At 53.6% G+C, this 20,053-nt stretch overlaps 9 protein-coding genes across 9 annotated transcripts; 3 read left to right on the top strand and 6 right to left on the bottom strand.

Moving 5' to 3' along the window:
* Window positions 1-85: 85 nt before the first annotated feature.
* PG998_000119 (Terpene synthase) lies at window positions 86-1,643 on the bottom strand (the record flags this gene model as incomplete). Its single annotated transcript, XM_066866937.1, has 8 exons — window positions 86-322; window positions 385-418; window positions 495-584; window positions 697-807; window positions 858-1,056; window positions 1,137-1,155; window positions 1,224-1,356; window positions 1,432-1,643. The coding sequence occupies 8 exons, from the start codon at window positions 1,641-1,643 to the stop codon at window positions 86-88; spliced, it is 1,035 nt and encodes a 344-aa protein (XP_066735352.1).
* Window positions 1,644-3,057: 1,414 nt separating this feature from the next.
* On the bottom strand, window positions 3,058-4,495 carry PG998_000118 (acid phosphatase; the record flags this gene model as incomplete). Its single annotated transcript, XM_066866936.1, has 3 exons — window positions 3,058-3,855; window positions 4,004-4,209; window positions 4,282-4,495. 3 exons carry the CDS (start codon window positions 4,493-4,495, stop codon window positions 3,058-3,060), a joined length of 1,218 nt encoding a protein of 405 aa, XP_066735351.1.
* Window positions 4,496-6,217: 1,722 nt separating this feature from the next.
* On the top strand, window positions 6,218-7,178 carry PG998_000117 (uncharacterized protein; the record flags this gene model as incomplete). Its single annotated transcript, XM_066866935.1, has 2 exons — window positions 6,218-6,865; window positions 6,930-7,178. 2 exons carry the CDS (start codon window positions 6,218-6,220, stop codon window positions 7,176-7,178), a joined length of 897 nt encoding a protein of 298 aa, XP_066735350.1.
* Window positions 7,179-9,020: 1,842 nt separating this feature from the next.
* PG998_000116 (uncharacterized protein) lies at window positions 9,021-10,239 on the top strand (the record flags this gene model as incomplete). The annotated part of the gene is made up of 3 exons (XM_066866934.1): window positions 9,021-9,440; window positions 9,503-10,075; window positions 10,132-10,239. 3 exons carry the CDS (start codon window positions 9,021-9,023, stop codon window positions 10,237-10,239), a joined length of 1,101 nt encoding a protein of 366 aa, XP_066735349.1.
* A 139-nt stretch (window positions 10,240-10,378) lies between these two features.
* PG998_000115 (uncharacterized protein) lies at window positions 10,379-11,623 on the bottom strand (the record flags this gene model as incomplete). Its single annotated transcript, XM_066866933.1, has 2 exons — window positions 10,379-10,430; window positions 10,905-11,623. The coding sequence occupies 2 exons, from the start codon at window positions 11,621-11,623 to the stop codon at window positions 10,379-10,381; spliced, it is 771 nt and encodes a 256-aa protein (XP_066735348.1).
* Window positions 11,624-12,044: 421 nt separating this feature from the next.
* Window positions 12,045-12,488, bottom strand: PG998_000114 (uncharacterized protein; the record flags this gene model as incomplete). Its single annotated transcript, XM_066866932.1, has 1 exon — window positions 12,045-12,488. The coding sequence occupies one exon, from the start codon at window positions 12,486-12,488 to the stop codon at window positions 12,045-12,047; it is 444 nt and encodes a 147-aa protein (XP_066735347.1).
* A 5-nt stretch (window positions 12,489-12,493) lies between these two features.
* On the bottom strand, window positions 12,494-13,090 carry PG998_000113 (HET-domain-containing protein; the record flags this gene model as incomplete). The annotated part of the gene is made up of 1 exon (XM_066866931.1): window positions 12,494-13,090. One exon carries the CDS (start codon window positions 13,088-13,090, stop codon window positions 12,494-12,496), a length of 597 nt encoding a protein of 198 aa, XP_066735346.1.
* A 2,601-nt stretch (window positions 13,091-15,691) lies between these two features.
* Window positions 15,692-16,522, top strand: PG998_000112 (uncharacterized protein; the record flags this gene model as incomplete). Its single annotated transcript, XM_066866930.1, has 1 exon — window positions 15,692-16,522. The coding sequence occupies one exon, from the start codon at window positions 15,692-15,694 to the stop codon at window positions 16,520-16,522; it is 831 nt and encodes a 276-aa protein (XP_066735345.1).
* Window positions 16,523-17,695: 1,173 nt separating this feature from the next.
* Window positions 17,696-18,843, bottom strand: PG998_000111 (uncharacterized protein; the record flags this gene model as incomplete). The annotated part of the gene is made up of 2 exons (XM_066866929.1): window positions 17,696-18,658; window positions 18,685-18,843. 2 exons carry the CDS (start codon window positions 18,841-18,843, stop codon window positions 17,696-17,698), a joined length of 1,122 nt encoding a protein of 373 aa, XP_066735344.1.
* Window positions 18,844-20,053: the final 1,210 nt, after the last annotated feature.

The raw sequence follows: 20,053 nt of genomic DNA, 5'->3' as shown, positions 1-20,053 counted from the left end.
CAAGTACTCGCATCGAGCATATACCTCCCGGAGACCAAGCTGCTGTAGTATTAGCGCGATACCTACTGTAGAGGTTCGAGGTTGGTTATACTTGCCCCCAGTTCAGGTTCGCTGTGCATGCGTATTTGCACCCATCTATGTAGCCCTTGAGGGCCTGGCGTGACTTGGACTCCTCCGGGTACTTGGCCAGGATGTCCTTCTCGGCCTCTTCAATTCGACGAATGGACGTTTTCACCATCTCCCCGCCGTGGTCGACCGCCGCTTGCAGTGACCCCAATCTGAGGAACAGCAAGGGTACCAAGCTGTCGACCTGGGACTGAGCCTGTCGTTTTGCGTCTTAGTCGACATCGGACTTTTGCCAAGGTAGAATAAGAGTTAACCTACAATCTCTTTCTTCATGGACAAGATGTCGTTCGTTCTGCAGGTGGCGTCGAAGCCGGTCAGTCCAAAGACAAGCTTAATGGGAGTCCCAAGCGCTCATCGGGTAGGCTTACACAGATATGTTCACATTCGTCTCATGCCACAGAACCTCCATCGCCTCGTAGTGATATGCCTCTTTCGGTATGGTAGCGCCCACCATGTATCTGAGTCAAGACGTCAGTTGACTACGTTGCACACAAAGACCAATTGCGGACTTGCTCTTGCATCCCCAGGAGAACCCTGACTGCGCTGGAGCCCATTCGCCGTCTCATGTACTCCTCGACAGTGGGCAGGCATGACGTGGTCTGCGATTTATGCTCCTCTTCAGTCATCTCGACGAAGAAGACGAGTTCTTTAAGAAACCTGTCAGTTTGATCTGCCTCCGCCCTGATGTTAGTGTATTACTCAGATTGATACCATACGGCGAGGGAAGACACTGGCCTTGGTCGCCCCAGTTGACTATACTTCGGCCAACGGGTCCGAAGCGGGTGATGAATGGGTTGCTGCTAGCCGTTGAGCCGTCTCGTGGTTCTTCCTCCGAGAGTGACTCTTGTATGTAAGCGACCGTTTCCTCCCGGAAGGCCGATGCATTTGAGAAACTGTGTATAAGCGGTGAGTATTGCTCCGAATCGGTTTCTAATTTTGATGAGGTCCTAATATTAGTTCATGACACCAGAAACACGATTAGGATTTATCGAAGCGGGATATATGCTTACCGTCGTCCCATATGAACATCTGAGGCTCCGGTATTAGCTCACACTCGTATTCTTCACCAGTGTTTGGAGGGTGGCGATGAAACCCACCCAGATAGAGAGGAGTATCGCGGTCTTCAAAGCCTCGTACGAGCTGTAAGGCCACCAGGATGCACCAAACAAGGCAAAATTGGATGCCTTCAGCCTAGAGAGTCTAGCCTCATCCTTGGGGTCCGGGAATGTACTTCACATTGCATCGTCAGACGTTCTCCTGTAGAAATATGGGGGAATAGATCAAGTAAAAGTGTTTTCAACTTACCTCTGCAGTATATCCTCCACATCCTGGCCAAGTCGACCTTTTTCCGGGTGGACACCTTGCGGCCAGTGGGCCATGAGGCTCTGGAGGTCGGGGATCTTGACGCGAGACCCTCTTGCTTGGGCCACCAGGTGTTCGCGCGCATCCTGGGTCGTCCGAACCTCTGCGTTTCTTGCGGTTGGTTGGACCATTGGTTGGATTGTATCGTCGCTCATACTTTATTCGATTCTTGCACGAGAAGCTGGGATACGGCAATGAGCTGAAGGTGCGGTGCCAATGCACAGGAGCCTCAGTTTGGACACACTGAGACTATATAGAGAGCCTAGACAACTGTACGACTTCTGACTTCATATTCACGCCACCCAACGCTTGATCCCCCGCGCGGTTCTTTGCTTACATTTTGATATTCAACGCCACCATTAGTCTAGTCAGCAAAAGCTGAATGTAGGACCATGCATATCGTATCAATACACCGGCTGTTTGTTTGTTTGGTTATGGCGTTTTGCATCTGTGTCTGCACCACGTAGTGATTGTAGCGCTCGATTACACCGGCAGGCTGAGTAACGCACCCAACAAGGCCGAGCCATATCTCCGTAGGCCGAGTCTCGAGTCACATGTGTGAGCCTGTACTTGGGTAGGTATTAGTGTGAATGGGCCACGCGGGCGGTCCGTGTTCACCAAGATGACGTCTTGGCGTGCAATCTGTCATACACACACAGGGTGTGACAACACTGAGGTGAGCCCTACCCTCGCTAAGCGCCTCGGTCCCATGGTTACCAGTAATACGATGGTCCCGGTCTCCGCCTTGCCCTACGCGGCCAGCCTCTCATTCTACTTTCTTCGTCAGCACCCAATGGCCCAGTTCCCGGGGCCCAAAGTTACCGCCATCACTGGGTGGTGTGAAATGTGAAACGTATCTCGAACTCTTCTCGATACCACGAGGCAAATTCGTGGCCGAGATTGGACATACGTCATTACAAGTACGATATGACAAGGCCATGGCACAAATCCCAAAACAGGAGAATGACATTACCATTTCTAGTGGTAGGCCCGATCGCTCGTATCAATCCTCCTGAAATTCGCGTGCGTGATCCAACCGGGATGGATACACCGTACACTGGTCCAGCTTATGTATGGCAGCCCCCAGTAAAGCAATATCACACACAAGGAATTGCTTGTAACGTAGGACAGGGTTCGCGGGACAAGTACCCCCTTACTGCCTATATGACAGGAACACCACGAGGCAGTAAGGCCTTTCCGATCGTCACCTTCTCGATATTGCCATATGATAGCCAAGTTTCAGGTCTTCGGGGCCGTCCCTAACGAGCTCCACCGGTAGCATTCACTCCACCTCTCCTTTCCGAAGACTCCTCCAGGAAGAGAGGCAGGCCCGGCTACATTAGCGCACCGAACCTACCTGGGATTGCCCTCACAGGACCCTAGATGGTGGCAATGGGCGTCTCACGTCTTCCCCGGCTTGAACGAGGATGCAGGATACGATGCCTGGACCCATTACCCCTCTGCATGTGACAAACCGGTGGCATAAAGTTTTATAAATTAAGCGTCACCTACTACGGCAAATGCATTATATAGTCTGATATGTACAGCAAGGCCCCCTTTCCTGTCCACTCAAACAACCGGCGCGAAGCCCGAAGGAGGGTTCAATCCGTCCGGAATCTCCAGCTTAGGCGTGTAGTAGACGGGCGCCGTGCTGCCCTTCCACAGCTCCTTGATGGCGGGCAGGACGGTGCGGTTGTGTGTCTTGCCGCCGCAGCTGCTCAGGTTGGGGGCCGGGTAGCGGCGGTTGCCGCCGTGGGAGTTGAAGACGCCGGCGTACGAGAAGTTGAAGTAGCGCTGCGACAGCTCGCCCGACCACGTGCGGATCTGGTCGCCCGTCTTGTCCGCCACCAGCTGGAACACGTTGGCGCCCACGTCGAAGCGGCCCAGCGTGTGCAGGTCCCAGTTGGCCTCGACCGTCGCGATCTCGCTGTAGTGGTTGTAGAAGTTGCTGTCGGTCGTGCCCGCGAGCTCCTTGGGCACGGCGTCGCCCAGCAGGATGCCGAGGATGCGGTTCTGGATGGAGTAGGTCTCGTTCTCGTCGAAGGTGACGAGGACCAGGGTGTTCTTCATGAACTTCTTGTCGTTCAGGAGGGGCTCCAGGAAGCTGCGGGTCCAGGTGCCGGCGGTCTGGATGTCGCTGTCGTGGGCGTCGCTGGTCATGTTGGGGGTGATGAACATCCACTGGGGGAGTGCATCGTTCTTGAGGTCCTCGTAGAACATGGTGAGGTTCTTCATGGAAGCCAGACGGTCAATCTGGCTGGCGGCCGAGTTGTGGATGACGGCAGGGTTGTGCTTGCGAACGTAGTCGTTCTTGCCATTCTTCTGGTTAACCCACGCCTTACCAGAGAAACCGCTGAAAGGCATGTCCTGGAAGAGAAGAGTGTCAGCGATTGTCATGTAACCAATGCCTTGGCTGATCCATCATGCGACATGAACCATTTTATTAAAATGCGACTAGGCAAACTGGCGAGGTGCGAGACTTGTGTGAGGTGGGCGAGAATGGGGTTAGACTAACCTCCTGGTACTCGGCCCACGAGATGCCCTTGTCCTCGAGCAAATCGATGACGGTGGAAACGTTCTTGGCGATCTGATTGAAGTCGTCGTTCTGCATCCCAAAGTAGTCGCCACCAATGGCGGCGACGTAGTTAGGCTCCGAGGGATGAGTGACGGCGTGATAACCCGAGAGAGTGATGCCCTGCTTGGCGAGCCAATTGAGGTTCTCTGTCCAGACATGTCAGCACAACGTTCGCGATCGGGTCAAAGCAATTGACCAAAGACGAAAGCTTCACTAACCATCACCGTGGGCCATGTCGTAATCAGTGTTCTCCAGCCAGACGACGACGAAACGGTCGAAGGCTTTGCCCTTGACATTGCTGGTGTTGCTCAGCGTCTTTGCTGTGGCCTGGGCGGCGTAGACGGCACTGGTGGCGGTGGCCGTGTACAGGTTCTCGGCCTGCGCGACGGCGCCGACGGCGAGAAGGGGGAGAGACAGGACGGCGGAACGCATCTTGACGGCTTTACGGGGAAGCGAGAGACTGAGCTGACTTGACTTGACTGTCAGGCGCAATGAGACAACAGCGACAGGACCCCGATGGCGTGGGGGACAGGTCTAGTTTTATTTCTAGTCCCGGCAGGTTGGGACGTGTAGACGGATGATGGGTCGGTGGACGACTTGTCGCTTGGCTTTTGGCCAATTTCACCCGGCCCACCAGACCAGTAAGGTTGGTCCCGGGATTGGTGTGGTATCGTAGTAATCGAGACATTTTCGTTTCCTGTTCTCCGAGCGAAGCTTTCTTACCCGTCCAGGAAAGCGATCCTATGGCTTGCATCCTTGGCTTGGTGTGGGAACAAGCCTAGCACCTAGGATGACCCAGCTGCTAGCTGCCTAGGGGGGTGGAATGTGACCCCACCACCACACACACTTCCACCGGTGTGCATGTGCCGCAGAGACGCTTCTCTGCCAGTCAGCCAAGCAATTGATTCGCTATTGTAGCATCACCAGGAAATCTCGCAATCAAACTCCAGTCAATAAGGGACGAGTCCTGCGAATCTTTCCAGCTCCTGGGTGTAGAAAAGCATCTGCCGTTCTTGGTGTGGATGGTCACGCTGCATGGCTGAGACCTCGCATCTCGAACTCTCAACAGGTTGGTTGACACGCCCGCCTGTTCGCCCGCAGCCGTGCCGTGGCCGAACATCCGTGCGGGGCAATGGCAGCAGGCTGCATCGTGCATACACCTACTGCAATGGGCAGGACCAACGAAGGATTGCGAGAGAGTAAGCGAAGCCAGGCGCAGCGTCGTAATCATGGGCGGTGCTAGTGCGACCACGGTCAGCTCCGAGTGCGCAGCGGGACACCGAGTTGAGTCGGATGCTGTTCGGTCAATAGTAAGAGGCAAAGCGTGGGATATCTAATGGTCGGTCAACAACAAAAGGCAAGCTTCCGATGTCCTCGAGTGAATTGCCATTGACGAGAAAGGAAGGTCTGTAGCGTCTTCCCCAGCACGTGTCGTCAAGAAAGCCAAGCATTGGGCTGATCTACAAAGAGTGGGCAGCCAGTCCACTGTGGAGAGAAACCCACAGTGGGGTCGGCAACGCCCCCAAGGCACTCCCTGTCACTGCTATTTGTAGGCCTGGAATATTCTGCCTACTGGTAGAGGGCGAGAAGGTTGAGCCGCGCAGTAGTGGTAAGATTGCCTCCAGCGCCCGGCCAATGCGCTAAAGCAAGAAGCTTTTCGGGCGTACAGGCAGGCAGACAGGGGGTCCCTTTCGGCGCACCTGCTTATTGCCAGGACTGTCATTGGTTCCTGGACAATATTGGTGCTGACGTTGGATGATGCGGTCGTGTGCCGCCACCCAGTACCCTTGCCTCCCATCCGCTGCACCGGGTTTCTTTTGACATGGCATTTCATCCAGTCTGCTCCCGCTGTCGTATCCAGATGAGCCTATCTTTTTCTTCTTTCTTCGAGTACCAAGTCGCATGAGTCCAGGACCCTGGCTATCCAATGAGCTGCCAAGATCCATCCCACGCCAAGTCGAGGTGAAAGGCCCGCGAGCTCCCGTCTGCTTCGAAGCTACGACTTCGGCGACTCTCGTATCGTCTCCAGACTTCTTACCCCAAGGGTATTGGGAGTCATTCTACTGCTCAGAACGAGAGCTTCAATCGCTGCGTCCAAGCTAGTACTACATATGGGATAGCAGAGCCGTAGGCCACTCAATCATACCTCCTACCATGGAGGTCAATCATGATACGAGGCCCTCGCCGGCCAAAGAGGTCGAGGGCCACTGTATGGACAATATGCCCTCACCAACATCCTCCAGAACGTCTAATATGTCCTTTTCAAGAAGCGACATAACCCTCGCGGACCCCGACCCCAGCCCCATCCCCGAGCGGACCAAAACCAGCCGCCGTCTCCTTCGCCTGCCCACCCTCTCCCGGTTCCTGGCCGACTTCACCCTAGGCTTCGCCGACGGCCTGACCGTCCCCTTCGCCCTGACGGCCGGCCTCTCCTCGCTCGGCAAGACCCAGACCGTCATCTACGCCGGCATGGCCGAGATCTGCGCCGGCAGCATCAGCATGGGCATCGGCGGCTACCTGGCGGCCAAGGGCGAGCAGCAGCAGTCATCCGACGTAGACGACGACGAAGGGGATGATGCGGAGAAGGAGGCCGCGCTGAGCCGCACCAGTGCTGACGATGTGCTCGAGGATTACCTCGCGCCCCTGCGTCTAAGAGGAGACTTGCGCGCTGTGGTCGAGGCGCACCTGCGCCGCCAACCCGATCTCGTAGATGCGCTGCGGATACGGACTCAGAATGACGATGACGACTCTTCGTCGGGGTTCGGAACGCGCGCAGCGTCGCCAGTCCTAGTCGGGCTTTCGGTGTCGATCGGGTATCTCCTCGGCGGGCTGCTGCCGCTCTTCCCCCTATTTCTTCGTCCACCAGGTCGTAGACGGACTGCGGTGGAGTTTCGGCGTCTGCATCCTCGCCTTGTTCGTCTTCGGCTTCACCAAGCACTACCTGCTCCAGGACGGCGCGCAGCGGCACTGTCGTCGTCCTCGGAAGACAGCTCAGTGGAGGCGTGTGAGGGCAAGTCTTTGGGAGGGCGCTCAGATGGTGGTGCTGGGTAGTATAGCGGCGGTCACGGCTGTGTTGGCGGTGAAGGCGCTGGAAGGGATGGCCTCGGGCGAATAGACTAGAGTGCACTATATGGTGCTGCGTTTATAATAGCACAATAACGACGTTATGATATCCACACACATAGTTCATCAAGGCTAGCAAATGAGTAATCTCGGAGCTTCGGTCTGTAAAGAAGCCGCTGACCAACAATACAGGCTTGTCCTCCTAATTTCAGCTTCTACCTTATTCTTATTATAGCAAGTTGATGATCATAGTCCTCTTCCATCCTGTATTGAATTGGTCTTTGGTATTATCAATGCCTTTAACGGTAATGAGCTTTACATTTCAGCTATCGCGAGGTTGCATTGTATTATTGAAAAGATAGTGTGATAATGGTCTAGTCAATGATTCATAGCTTCGATGAGATAAACATCGCATGGGGGATGGACTCAGATACAGGATATCTCTAAGTGCTAGCACATAGAAATAACTCAAATACATATGAGAGGATAGTTCAGGGGCTATAAATGGACGAAGTGCACAACTGACCAGCACAGCTATTCCTTCTAATTAGGGTGCTCATGCTTGAAATAGAGAACAAGCTGTTGCACTTATCAATTATAACCACCATTTCTTTGGGACCTTTGGGTAACGAAAGTTCCGCGAACGAAACATATTAGCAAAGGCATTTGCGAATTGCTCGGGGCCTGGTTGAGGGCCTTCGCCCTGTCGCAGATGAAGCCTCCCTCCTGGGAGTCGAACCTCGGGGTTGGGTCGGCTACACCCATTGTCGTTCCCACACCCCAGCCCATCGGTCTCTGAGTTGCCCATCATCTCTTCGATTGTCTTATCGACGAACCGACTGCATCGCTTGGGCTAAACTCTATCGGGGATGCACCTAGGTGGACGCAGAGCAGGGGAAGTCCCAGGTTTTAGCAGCTTCCTCAATATCCATCCACATTGCAATTTAGCAAAAGCGACGCATAGTACGGATAAGCAAAGTACTGCGGAGCGGGCTTCGATGATGAAGACGGCAGACTCATAACATGGTCGCTAGGCCGTTGATCATCGCGCGATAAGTTCAGGGGTAGTGGGGATTTCCCACTGCCGTAATTGCACAAGAAGGCGACTTCTGATGATATTGAAAGATTCAATAGAAGCTTCCGGTCAAATCGATGGGAAATTCGCAGGATTGAGGAAGCATGAGGAGAAAAGATTAAGTAATATGGATATATCATATTGATCTATGCTAAGCATTAATTTATGACACACTTACTGGGCTTAAACAAAAGCCGCCCTAGACTTGGCGTTTGTTGGAATCAAGCTGGATACAAGTACGCAAGGTGATGCTGCTTTCATAGGTGAGTGAATGACGGCGTAGCTGTGTAGCAGCTACCCCTAAGTCGTACCCGTACATGTTACTTGCGTGTACTTTAAGTGACTGACGCATCTTGCCATTAAGGCCGCTCTTAATCTACTGGAAACATTGAGGACTAGGTAAGTTGCATGTAGTAGGTACCAGAAAGCGGCCAGTTGATTGTCTATTCTCCTATTTTAGTTGTGGCTGCTGCATAATGACGACTGGTTGCTGTACAGCCAGAACGACCAGAACGAATTTTTACGAGGTTACACTACCTACGTTAGGCAGAGCCGTCTGCCAAGTCAGACACCTCGCCTTTCCTGTCGGGCATTGAGATGGGTAGAGTAGAGATGTCGGCTGACGAACGCCACCCCCTCCCACCATCTGGGCATTTATAACAAAGCCTGAGAACGAAAACTGGCGTGCTGCCTTCCTCAACGTCCAATGTGGCGGATCCTGTTGCGTGCTCGTGGCTACCCAGCCAATTGTTCCTCCTAACTTGAAGACTTTTAATTAACACTCAAAAATACCTTTTTATCCCAGTACCAGTCGCCATAATGACTAGATTTAATGTTTCTGTCTCTTGGGTAGCTCCCGATTGGGAGCACTTTAATTTCACAAATTGCAGCTTATACGCCAAATTCGCTAGCACCATCTATCGGCTCCAGGTCCTGGGAATTGGCGATGGCTCTGAAGTCGGTAGATATGATTTGTGTGCAGCTCAGCTCGACGCAATGCATAACTATTTGTTCTCTGGATTTCCGCCAAATTCTACGGAGCCCAGCAATAGCACAGCGACGCTTTGGTACCAGTTGAATTGCAACGCATCAGAACCATGGACTGATCCCAAGTCGTTCATGGTGATATCCAACATGTTCGAACACATGTCTAATGCCCAGGATCCCTTCACCTTTTGTAACTCTGAGCTCCAATCAGAGCTGGATGTCCAGGGAAATGCAGATATTGCTGGAAATGGAGTAAGTCCAAGCTTATGGTATCATCGTTATGTTCTAACTGATATAATTTTGAATGAAATCAGGCTATGATAGCATATTTTGTGGAAGGCGCCCTTGTGACGATGTTTGCTGCGGCACAAGCCGTCGAACTTCTTCGTCACCGATTTCATTCTTCTGGTACAGCACGTCAGGACAATCTTCAATCCATTTTGGATTCTTTCAGAGCCTCTATACCGACATTCTTCTGGACCTCCGTTCTTCTCTGTCTAGGGATTCTTGCAGCGAGTCTTAATAGTCTGGCTGCAAGTTCTCAAGAAGACCTGGAAGCTGAAATCATCAAATGGAGGGACGGGGCAACATTCGGCAACTATGATGCCTATCTTGCCATTATGGCGTCGGCATGTTGCTCTTATCCTGTATTCCTATCGGGGTTTCTACTTCAAAGCCGGGGACGAAGAAGACGTCTACTTAATGCCGCCATTCCAATGTTTGTTGGTGTTCTACTAAGTGTCATCTGGGCCCTGTTCTATCGGTCAACCCATAACCGTACGAGTGCACTGAGACGTCTTATGGCGTCCACCTACGTACGCATATTCAACACCGATGAGCTCGACCGCGGCCCGTTCCGTTACGCTACGTTTTCAGGAGTAGCGATGGTCTTTTTCCTAGTCTTGATAGGGCTAATCACACTTATTGTTGCAATAATCTTTAGAGATTCTGGGTTTCCGAGAAAGTGGGTGTTGCCCCGCGGCTACTCGATATTCATCAGCCTCGCACTGCAGATCATCCTCCTAGCAATAATGTGGTCTACGCTTGCTGAGTTCTGGCTCCTGCGCCAATACATAATTAGGGTCACAGGAGACTCCACTCCACTGACAGAGTGGTCGTTTGGGCAAATACTGGCACTGACTACGTGGATACCTGTTTTTGTCGACTTTTTTCATACTCTCTTCTGTAGGTTACTCATTCTCCTTTCGCTTCTTTCCGTCGAGTTCGCTGACCTGGCGTGATCTATAGTCGGGATTCGGAGTGGGTTAGAAGCAAATATGCCCACAGACTACGAAGCCTCACTCAGGAGTCAACCCGACACCGGTAATGCCAGCCCAACGGGTACTGGCTCTGCACTAGAGTCACAAACATGAAGGGAGGAAGAGCTCAGTAAAAGGCTACAAGGAGGCTCAAGGGAAGACTTTAAGGCCGGCAATCTCTCGTAATACGTTAGAGTTAGACTTAAGGCGTCGTGAATTTAAACAGATATTTCATTACCGCCTTCATCTTCGCAATCGTGGCCTCGTCAAAATCATCCGCCGTCCAGAAACACATCGTCGGCGCCGTATAAGCGTCCTTCGGATCCTCGCCTGATCAACAACTCCGCGGCAGCCTAAGACCCCAGACCCCGTCCTCCTTGACAACATCGTCACTCTCCACCCCTCCGTCTGAGGTAGCGGCGGAAACGCAAGCAACAGTACAACGGCTCCCCCATACACAACGTTATTTCCCTGGGCCTCGAGCTCTTTGAGCCGCCTGTCCACGAGCTCCACCATATTCATATTGGGGCTGAGCTCGACGGGCGGCGAGAAGGACGACGCCCAGACAACGAGCTGCTGGCGGATGGCGCACGGCTGGATCTGCCCGAAGAACCGGTAGCCTGCCGGCAGGCGTCCGGGTGGACGATCGGTCGGGTCGGAGGCGCGCAGACGCAGGCCCATGCAGCGGAGGTGCGGCACGCCCTTATCGGCGGGGAGCCACGTCATGATGTCCAGGTTGGCCACCCAATAGGGGGCCATATCCCCCTCGCGGGGGCTCCACGGGAATATCATGCCGTATGCGAGGCAGTTCTGCACCGCCGCGCTCGGGTCCGGGTTGTGCAGGTACTCGTAGAAAACTCTGCGGTCCATCCGGTAGGGCACACGCAGGAAGTTGAGGGCAAGGTACCGTACTGGATTTGTGGCGTGGCTCAGGCTTGAGGCTGGATGGCAGACGGCTTCGAAGTCGTGCTGGTCCACGTGCGTGTCCTTGGCTTGGCCCAGTTGTTCCCTGCACGGGGAGCACAAGTCGAACTCCAGGCACTGTAGGCAGAGGTACCGCTTGGCAAGTATGGGATTTTCGCAGTGATCGCATTTGGAATGATGAGATTTGGGGATGGCGTCGTCGTAAGAGACCATCCAGCCATCGCTCTCATCTGGTTTTCGACACACCTGCATCGTGGCTGTGTAGTTCCCGTGCGGGCTGTCAACCATCCAGTACATGTCGCCGTCCCCCCTTTTCCGATCGGTGTAATACAGGCATTGGCGATATCTGGTCGAGTCACCCTTCTCCATGAGCGCCTCTGGTCGTGAACCCAGGTTCTGGATGCTTCGGAGTGACCTGCGACCGCTCCATTGGCCTTATCCAAAGGCTTGGTAGTCCAATGGTAATGTGGATAGGCAAAGAAACATTTGAAACTGGTTCCTGCGACTCTGCGAGCGTCTCAGCTGACGTGGTAGACTTGATTGAACTACGAGGGCCTTGTATCAAGTCGTTTAAAAGATGACCCGGTTGGCACTTGTTAGGGTTAGTTCGCGAGCCATATAGGGATCCGTTGTCTTCGGCTTCCAAAATGTCAGATCGGATGGCATCATAAGTCTAAGACTCTAACAAAGCGGCTGCTCTGGGGCCAATGATATTCTTCTCTAGAAGACCGAACGTCTCGTGCAAGTGTTCGGCCAAGATTCCGAGGGCTTCCAGTCGTATCTTTGAAGAATCCCGCAAATTCGCCATAATGGAACGGAAGCCTGCGGCAAGAGCAGCTTGGTAAGCCCGGTGGACCCTAAGGCGATAATCAGGGACTGTATCTTGTCGCATATCCTCCTCGACAATGCCCAGCAAGGCGTAGAACTTATCTCGTGGATCCGAACAATCATGATCTGCAAATGCTCCAAAGGACAGATAGCAAGGCACCATATAAGTCTGCTTTTTACCTTCGTCTGGATTCGACATGACCTGGGAATCCCACTTGGTCTTGCGCTCAATGAGGCCGAGAAGCGCAGACCTTTGAGCGAACCGCATCTGGCCCTCGACGAAGGTCATGTTCATCAACGGAAGTCGTGGGAGTCCTGGTGCCAAAACGACGACTGGATGTGTTGGGGCCCCAGCTTGGCGACCTGTGACCATGGAAATGTGTAGCTGCCCACGATGATGGTGATATCCGAGGCAAGCATAATCTCCTGTATAATCCAGGTTCGGTTCCAGTATGGCTGCGAGCTGATGAACTCGACCGCGAGTTTCTGCCTGTCGACAGAACTAACGCCATTGCCTCCTATTCCAGTTCCTGCTGCTGTCATCATGGCTCGCCTTTCCGGCCAGACCCAGTCGCCATGCTCCTGCAAACTCCGCAGATTCGAGTCCATGTTAGCATTGACTGTAGATGATCCAAGCCAGATGATCACTTCGAGGGCCCGAGAGTAAACTAACTGCATGCGCTGGATCTGATGTCCCTTTTCATCATTGTCCAATTGGTTGATGCAGATAGCATCGATGTATATGGGACGGCCGCTGAGTTGCTGCCGCACAACGTCGCTGGTCAAGAACTCCCAAACATTCCGTCGAACGCAGAATGGTACTCGCTGTTTCGATATGCCGTCGAGGATCCATATGTCGTGAGTATCATCAGCTCCTGTGGCGCTCCCCATGTATATGATAAGGCGAAGAAGTCCTTGGAGGGCACATCATCAAAGTCGACAATGTCGAATTTGCAGTCCAAACTTTCCGTTGTAGCTTCGGAGAGGATCGTCAGAACCCGGATTTGCCGCGGGGGTTAATGACGGGGTGAAGAAAACCACGTTTCTTGTTTTGCGCAATGTTGATATTAGGCTCGCTGGGTGGGTGAAGTCGTTGAGCTGCAGTTTTGGGCTGCCATGGTATGAGGCTCACGGTATTTTCGGACTCGCGTGATTCCATAGTGATGGATAGAGCAACAATGGCCGTTAGGTTGAACTCTTCTTAACCCTTGAGCGTTGTACTTAAGACGAAGTGGTGTGAATTAGGCAACCAGCCAAAGTGAGGCGTTGCACATCCAAATCCATGTCAACAAAGAGCCCAAGGTCATAGCCACGTATCAATTTGAGCGTTAGTAATAGCGCTGACGTCGATAGTAAGCAATATAACTCGTATCCTAATTTGAAGTTTAATACATCTATATTCATCCTTCATCGATCCTAACAGCATATCATTAGAAATATAATGGGAATGTTCAATGAATTTCATTGCTATCATGTCCAAATCGATGGCCATCCAGCGAACACACGATATACTGCAATGGCCGGCTATGGCGGTGACACTATCCGGCAAGGGAGCACTTGGGCTACATCATCTGGGCTGCCTCATCCTGCTTGGGTATACGAGAGGATCCCGCACTCCCCTCTCAAGCTGCCGGATCAGGCGTTCGTGTAGCCAGAGCACAACAGCGCATCCTCGACCAATCCGGTAGCACATGGCCACTGCGTCGCACCAGGGGAATAGAAGGCAGGCAACGCCACCCGACGAAAACGGCCCTCATCGGCGTTTCTGTGTCTGGGTCTAGGAATCGCTTTTGCGAATCGCCCTGGCTCTCCGCCTCGCGCCCTTTTCTGTGTTGCAGCAACTGTACGCGATGATGGGAGGCGGATGCACGCTTGAGACAAGACATGGTATGGAGTTGGGACAAACGCCCGTAAATCAATCTGCAACATGCATAGCAAAAGAACTGAGAACACCTTCCGTCAATCTTTTCTTCAGGTGTCTGCATATCCGATTCCGATATCTGGCTGCCGGCAGGAACTGTCATCCCTACCAATCCTCCCCCGTCCACTCGTGTGGAAGAGGAGGGGTACTGGTCGGGGGAAAAGCAATGCATGATCTTATTTGGCCAGGAGCAAGGAGGGTGAGGGGTATCCAACGAATGAGGAGAGAGTTGAAGATATGTCAGTTGGTTAGTAAATGGGGAAAGAAAGTGAAGGTCTGACATGCATGTGTTTGCCTGCATTTCCCTTTGTGTAACCCGATCCCCCCACGGCTCACAGACGTACGTAATGAGAACAAACGGCCCCCTCCCCTCCCCAATGGTTCAACTCATCACCGTCAAGCACCGCGGAGCCTCGCAGCGGAAAGGGTGAGTCTCGATCCGGACAGTTGCAGCGTCACTCCCACACCTTTTTGACCTCTTTTCGCACCACCACCCACCTCGGTGGAATGGACATTTACAGACCGAGATCCGGGGGCGCTGGTCAGTGCCTCTTGTTCGTTTCCCAACCGGACGGGACTTTACAGGAGCGCTGCAGTGGTGAGAATCCAGGAACCCCACGTCTGCTTATTACAGGGACTAGAATATAGCGGTCTGCAGGTGAGAAGCAAAAGGGCCATATTACTAAGTAAGCAGCTTCGCACGTGAGTACTTACACCTCTCTCGGCCCGGGAATTCTTGCCCTGTGCTGTGTGAGCATGGCTGTGCCACCAAACAGCAACATCGAATGCTGGGGCAGGTGAGGCTGGGTGAGGGGAAATCCAACAGCAGCAGCAGCAGCAGCCAACATCAACATCATCAGTGCCGGTGTTCAAGATACGCGACCCAGTGCTACCACCACCATCACACCCTCCTCTTCTTTCTCTTTCTTAACACCAATAACAGGGGCAATAGTCCACACTGCCAAGACGCTTCATACACTAGGACAGCGCGTTCACTTCTCGTCCTGGTTGTCGCCCGTCGCGGCGTGCATGCAGCGTTTTGTCGCCCATGTTCTGTGCGTGTGCGTCGCATCGCATCTGCACGGGAGGCTTGGCAGGTCAGCCTGCCTGCTTTTGTAAGACAGAGATGAAATCAGCACGAGAACAACCCGCAGGCAGGTATGACACGGTGCGCTGGCGGGTTGAACTCGAAATACCCAAGGGAAGAGGGGGAAGGAGGCCAAGGCGCACCGCGGCTGTCTTATATAACAAACGGGCGGCGAGGGGCGTAGTATCACAAGATCTGCCCCGCCTGGTAACCTCCTTTGGCATACCTCCTTTTCACTCTGCCCTCTTATCTTCCTTCCTCCTGGGATCGGCTTCAGCGCCCCTATGGACAACTGATCGACAGAATTCGCATTGGACTTCGAAAATTAATGAAATTGTAACTGTCCAGTAGGGAAACACCAAAACGGGCGTTTCAGTTACGCGCCATCACGAACCTCAAGGCCCTGCAAGCACCTGAGCTCACTGGACAAGAGTATAGAAGGTACCTCCCGTGATTCCCACCCACCTAGTCCGGCCCGCCCGCCATGCCCATCCTCCTCCCAACGACTTCCCCCAGTCCCTCCATCCCCGCGCCAGCCATCACGCCCAGTGTCCATCACGCCGCCCGAGCCGGCGGCGACACACCCGTATTCGTAACACAAACCGTCATCAGCCCCGCTACCACCCACACCACCATTGTAACCCTAGGCTCGGGCCCGCCACAGCAGACCGCAGACACACCCCCTTCTTCCGCCAGCCGCGACGACGGACTGAGCCAGGACGCCTTCGGCGGCATCATCGGCGGCGTCGTCGCCTTCGTCGCCATTCTGCTGGTCCTGCTCTTCTGCTGCGGCCACATCCGCGCCACGCGCTCCCACCGCGGCACCAGCAACGGCAGTCTCAGCTCGTCCTACTACAGCGGCAGCGGCAGCGGCGGCAGCAGCAGCAGGCGGAGGAATCGCCGGAGACCCCGTGGAGGCGGTGGTGGGGGGAACCGGAAACGGCCCAAGTCTGGCGGCGGTGGTCGCGGGTCTAGCCCGTCGTCGGAGTCGTCGTATTCGCATTCGGATGACGGGGGTGGCGGCAGTGATATGATGGACGACGGCATGGCTTATGGCGGCGGTGGTGGAGGGGGGAGGAGGGCCTCCTCCGTCAATGATGGGGGGTGGGATGCCGGGCATTCCACCGCCGGCAGCGAGGCCGGGAGGGTTTCCTGGACGAGGAGTCGGGGGACCACCGCCTCCGCCAGGGGCGATGCCCGGGGGCCACCAGGAGGAGGGTTTCCCTTTGTGAGACTAGGCGGAGGTGGCGGGCCGACCCCGATGCCTGGGCCGCCAATGGGTCGCGGTGGTGCGCCGCCACCACCCATGGGCTAATAGGCAAACTGGATAAATCTTTTATCAAAAGTGAGTGAACTAGGGAAAAACAAGAAAAGGGGCTTGTCGGTAGCTGAATATAGACACCGAATTCGAAATCGAACTGTGCCTTCATTCAGAGCTGCATATCAACCCGATGCTTCAAAACACCCAACCTCAAAACTCAACTTTGTTATTGTTGGGTGCTCTTTTAGATGCCCGTACCAACACAGCCATCCGTCACTGACTAAGATCTCAGGGGTTCTGTACGGAGTCGAGATGCGCAGAGCAGCCTCCTTCGCCTCCCGTCTTCCGGTTACCTCGTGAAACAATTGTAGTCAGAATGACAGCCTCCTATAGAGGCATGGTACCTCAGAATTGCAAAAAGAAAGAAAAAAATACAAACTGACGTTATTGCACTAGCCGCGAATCGAACGCGGGGCCCATCGATGGCAACGATGGATTTTACCACTAAACCACTAGTGCTTCACAAAGAATCATGGTGTTTCGATGACTAATGAAGGCAGTATTTCTTATTAAGTACCCGGTAAAGAAAAAGAATAGGTAAGATAGGGCAGCTTTAGAAGCACGTCGGTGCCTTTACGGCGGTGGGGGACAGCCGGTGGGCAGGCGGGACACCGGAAGTCCACAATCTCTCGGTTTCATATCAAGACATCCCTTGCCCAGTAAGAGGTCATATGTCTAGTTAGAGTTGATCACGTAAACGGTGGCGAGAGACAGTATTGATCTGACCGTCATTGGGAACCTAACAGAGCTGCCGATAGGCGACGACGAATGGTCCGCCATCTCCAAAAGTAACGGCTTGGAGGCGCATTCATGGGAGCTCAATCTCCGCCGCATAGTTGGGAATCATCAGCTTGGTCAGAGACGAGATCGTGTTCGTCCTTGTCTTTGGAATATCTGTACTCAAGCCTCATTGACAACAGGGAAGAAAGTATCCGTTACAGACTCTCGGAATATATGCTTATTGTTTGTTTTTGATTCTTATTTAAATTTTCTAACTACGCCTCGATTGTATTGCATTGTTGGTACTTCTCCTTTATTACCTGCTTGGGTGGGAACTTCAGGAAGAACTGAAATGTCGATTGTGCTCTTTGCCCTTGCCTATGTTGCAGTAGGTAACCCTTAGATATGACAAGTGCTTGTACTAGCAGCAGAAAGGAAGGACAGGCATCAAAGCCTGTTGTAGTCAGCGTCTACGATATCCTTTTCCCACTTAAGTATCTGGATTATCACGTCGTCGAAGCCGTCCTCCTCGTTCATCACAACGTCCTCTACATCGACCAGCTTGGCGGGGCGGATCCCGAGGCACTCGGGCCCCTTTTCCTCGACGTCGTCGAAGAAGGAGCGGTACATTTGCTCCGAGGCCTCGAAGGCGGCGAGCGAGCCCTCGGCGGCGAAGGCGTCCTGGCCCAGGAGGAAATCCGCGCCCGGGGCGTCCGGGAACCCGTTGACCTGGTTGGGGTCGAAGCAGACGCGCATCACGGAGGTGTCGTAGTGCGGGAAGACGGCGTGGCGGATCTGCTGGCGCACCGCAGGCGCCAGCGGCGCCGACGCGTTGCGCAGCACGGGCGGGCAGTGGGTCTCGAGGATCTTCTGCACGTCGACGTGGGCGGCGCGGCGGTCGAGGAAGCCGTCGAAGCCCTCCGACAAGGCCCGCAGCCCGTACAGCAGCGGCGCCGGCACGGGCGGCGTCCAGTTGCGCACGAACAGGAAGCGGTCGCTGTGCATATCCAGGTGGATGCAGCCGCGGGGCTGAAAGTACTTGCGGGGCCGGCAGTACTCGCGGAGAGCTGGGGTGTGGTATTTCTGGTCCTCGAGCACCTCACGGGCAACGCGGCAAAGCATGCGTTCAACAGCCATGGCCCACTGCTCCCTAACGCGGAGATTCATAAAACCCAGTCTGCGTACCCCATCAAGGTCTTCGTCTTGTTCCGTTCCCGCGTTAAATTCATTCTTTTCTATCCATTTGGAGAGACCACCAGCTTTTATAATTGGGGCGAGGGACGTCATGTCTACGCGCGTCTGATAGTGCCTCAGCGCCTCCACACGGGACTCCCGGCTGACCATCAGGAGGGGACTGATCAGCCGCTTCAGGGGCATGATGCGCAGCTCTGGCACGGTGAGCTCGTCCTCCTCCAATTGGAGGGGTTTTTAGGTACCAGGCCGTGTACAAGTACGATTCGGCTGGCCGCCTCGTTGCGCAGGAATTCATGCCAGATTTTGAACCGGAGCTCTGGAGGAAGACGGTCAAACCTCGGGAATGTCGTTGGTGCGGCGAAGGTCAGTGTTTCTAACTTGGCGGTGAGTTCCAGGAACATCGTAACATGGAGAAGGTCCTGTTGTTCGAAGGTTTTCGTGATGAAGGTGTTCCAGTTCCAGGAGGTTCGTATGATAGTGTTATATTTAGTAGGGACTGATTTTAATAAAGCAATTGGTATTCATTTCTGTTTAAATATGAATACTGCTCAGGTAAGTGGTATCTCCGTTACTGAAAATACATTCCACTTCTATCTTTATCTTTTCTTCCACTTTTTAGCGTTTTATCAATATTTGCGCTGTCCAAGTAAAAGCAAAAGGCTAACTACAAAAACAGCTCTGCCTTGTTGGATGTTAAAGGCTTTTGTAGTGGAGGCCTTCCGTACCATGATTAGGATTTCCGCTGGGAGATAATGGAGCTGAGAGGAGTCTTGGGACGTGATGGTGGTGAGAAATTCGCTGTTTGGCATCTTACTACGACCGACTTTCAAGATGGCCGAGATGAAGAGGTGACGTTGCTGTACCTCGCAGCACCCAGACCATTTGGCTGAAGACTCATTCCTGGCCTCGGTTCCGAAAGTGGAAAAAAGTCAAAACTTGATGGGAGAGGAACACTGGAGATTGCCACATCCCTCGATCCAAGATGGGCGAGAACTGTGAATTACAAGCATAGGGCAAGCAGCGGAACACCAACCCGAGAGAGAGAGAGAAGAGGATGATGACATGTCAGAGATACACCTCGCCCATTTCGCATCGTGGCCCGGGGGTAAGGCACAATAGCCAACAATTACAGAAGAAACTGGATTGCAACGTTCTCAACTTCGCTATAAGGAATTTTGTTTGATACACGCCCAATGTCTGAATATCCAGGCTCCCATCACTATACAGATCTGGTCCTGCCTACTCAATGTCACCATCCCCAATCCATCCATCCAGTAGAGCCCGACCCGACCTTTCTGCCGCCACCAGCACCTCTGGCTTGACCCGAAGGCCGTGGGGGTGCTGCTGCGTCGATTGGCCTGTTCGGGGGAGCCACTGGAAATACAGGAACGAGAATCTAGAATTTTTACCACATCGGATCAACCGGAACGAACCCGGATACAGGCGGGTGATCCAAGGCCGAGTCACGAAGAAAATTATGAGGTACACTGCGCTGGGCGCCCTAGCCTTGGGGGCTGGGTTGTACGCCTACCAGCACCAGGGAAGCAGTCTTGCAGCATAAGGAAGTAATCCTGGAGAAAGCAAAAGAAGCCCAGGCAATGGTTTATAAGT

The sequence above is a fragment of the Apiospora kogelbergensis genome (genome assembly GCF_038363985.1).
Source record: "Apiospora kogelbergensis strain CBS 113332 chromosome Unknown utg000001l_segment0_segment0, whole genome shotgun sequence".
In the NCBI taxonomy this organism is placed as follows: domain Eukaryota; kingdom Fungi; phylum Ascomycota; class Sordariomycetes; order Amphisphaeriales; family Apiosporaceae; genus Apiospora; species Apiospora kogelbergensis.
The sequence above is the reverse complement of the archived record's forward strand: the minus strand, read 5'-3'. Positions and strand labels throughout refer to the sequence as shown.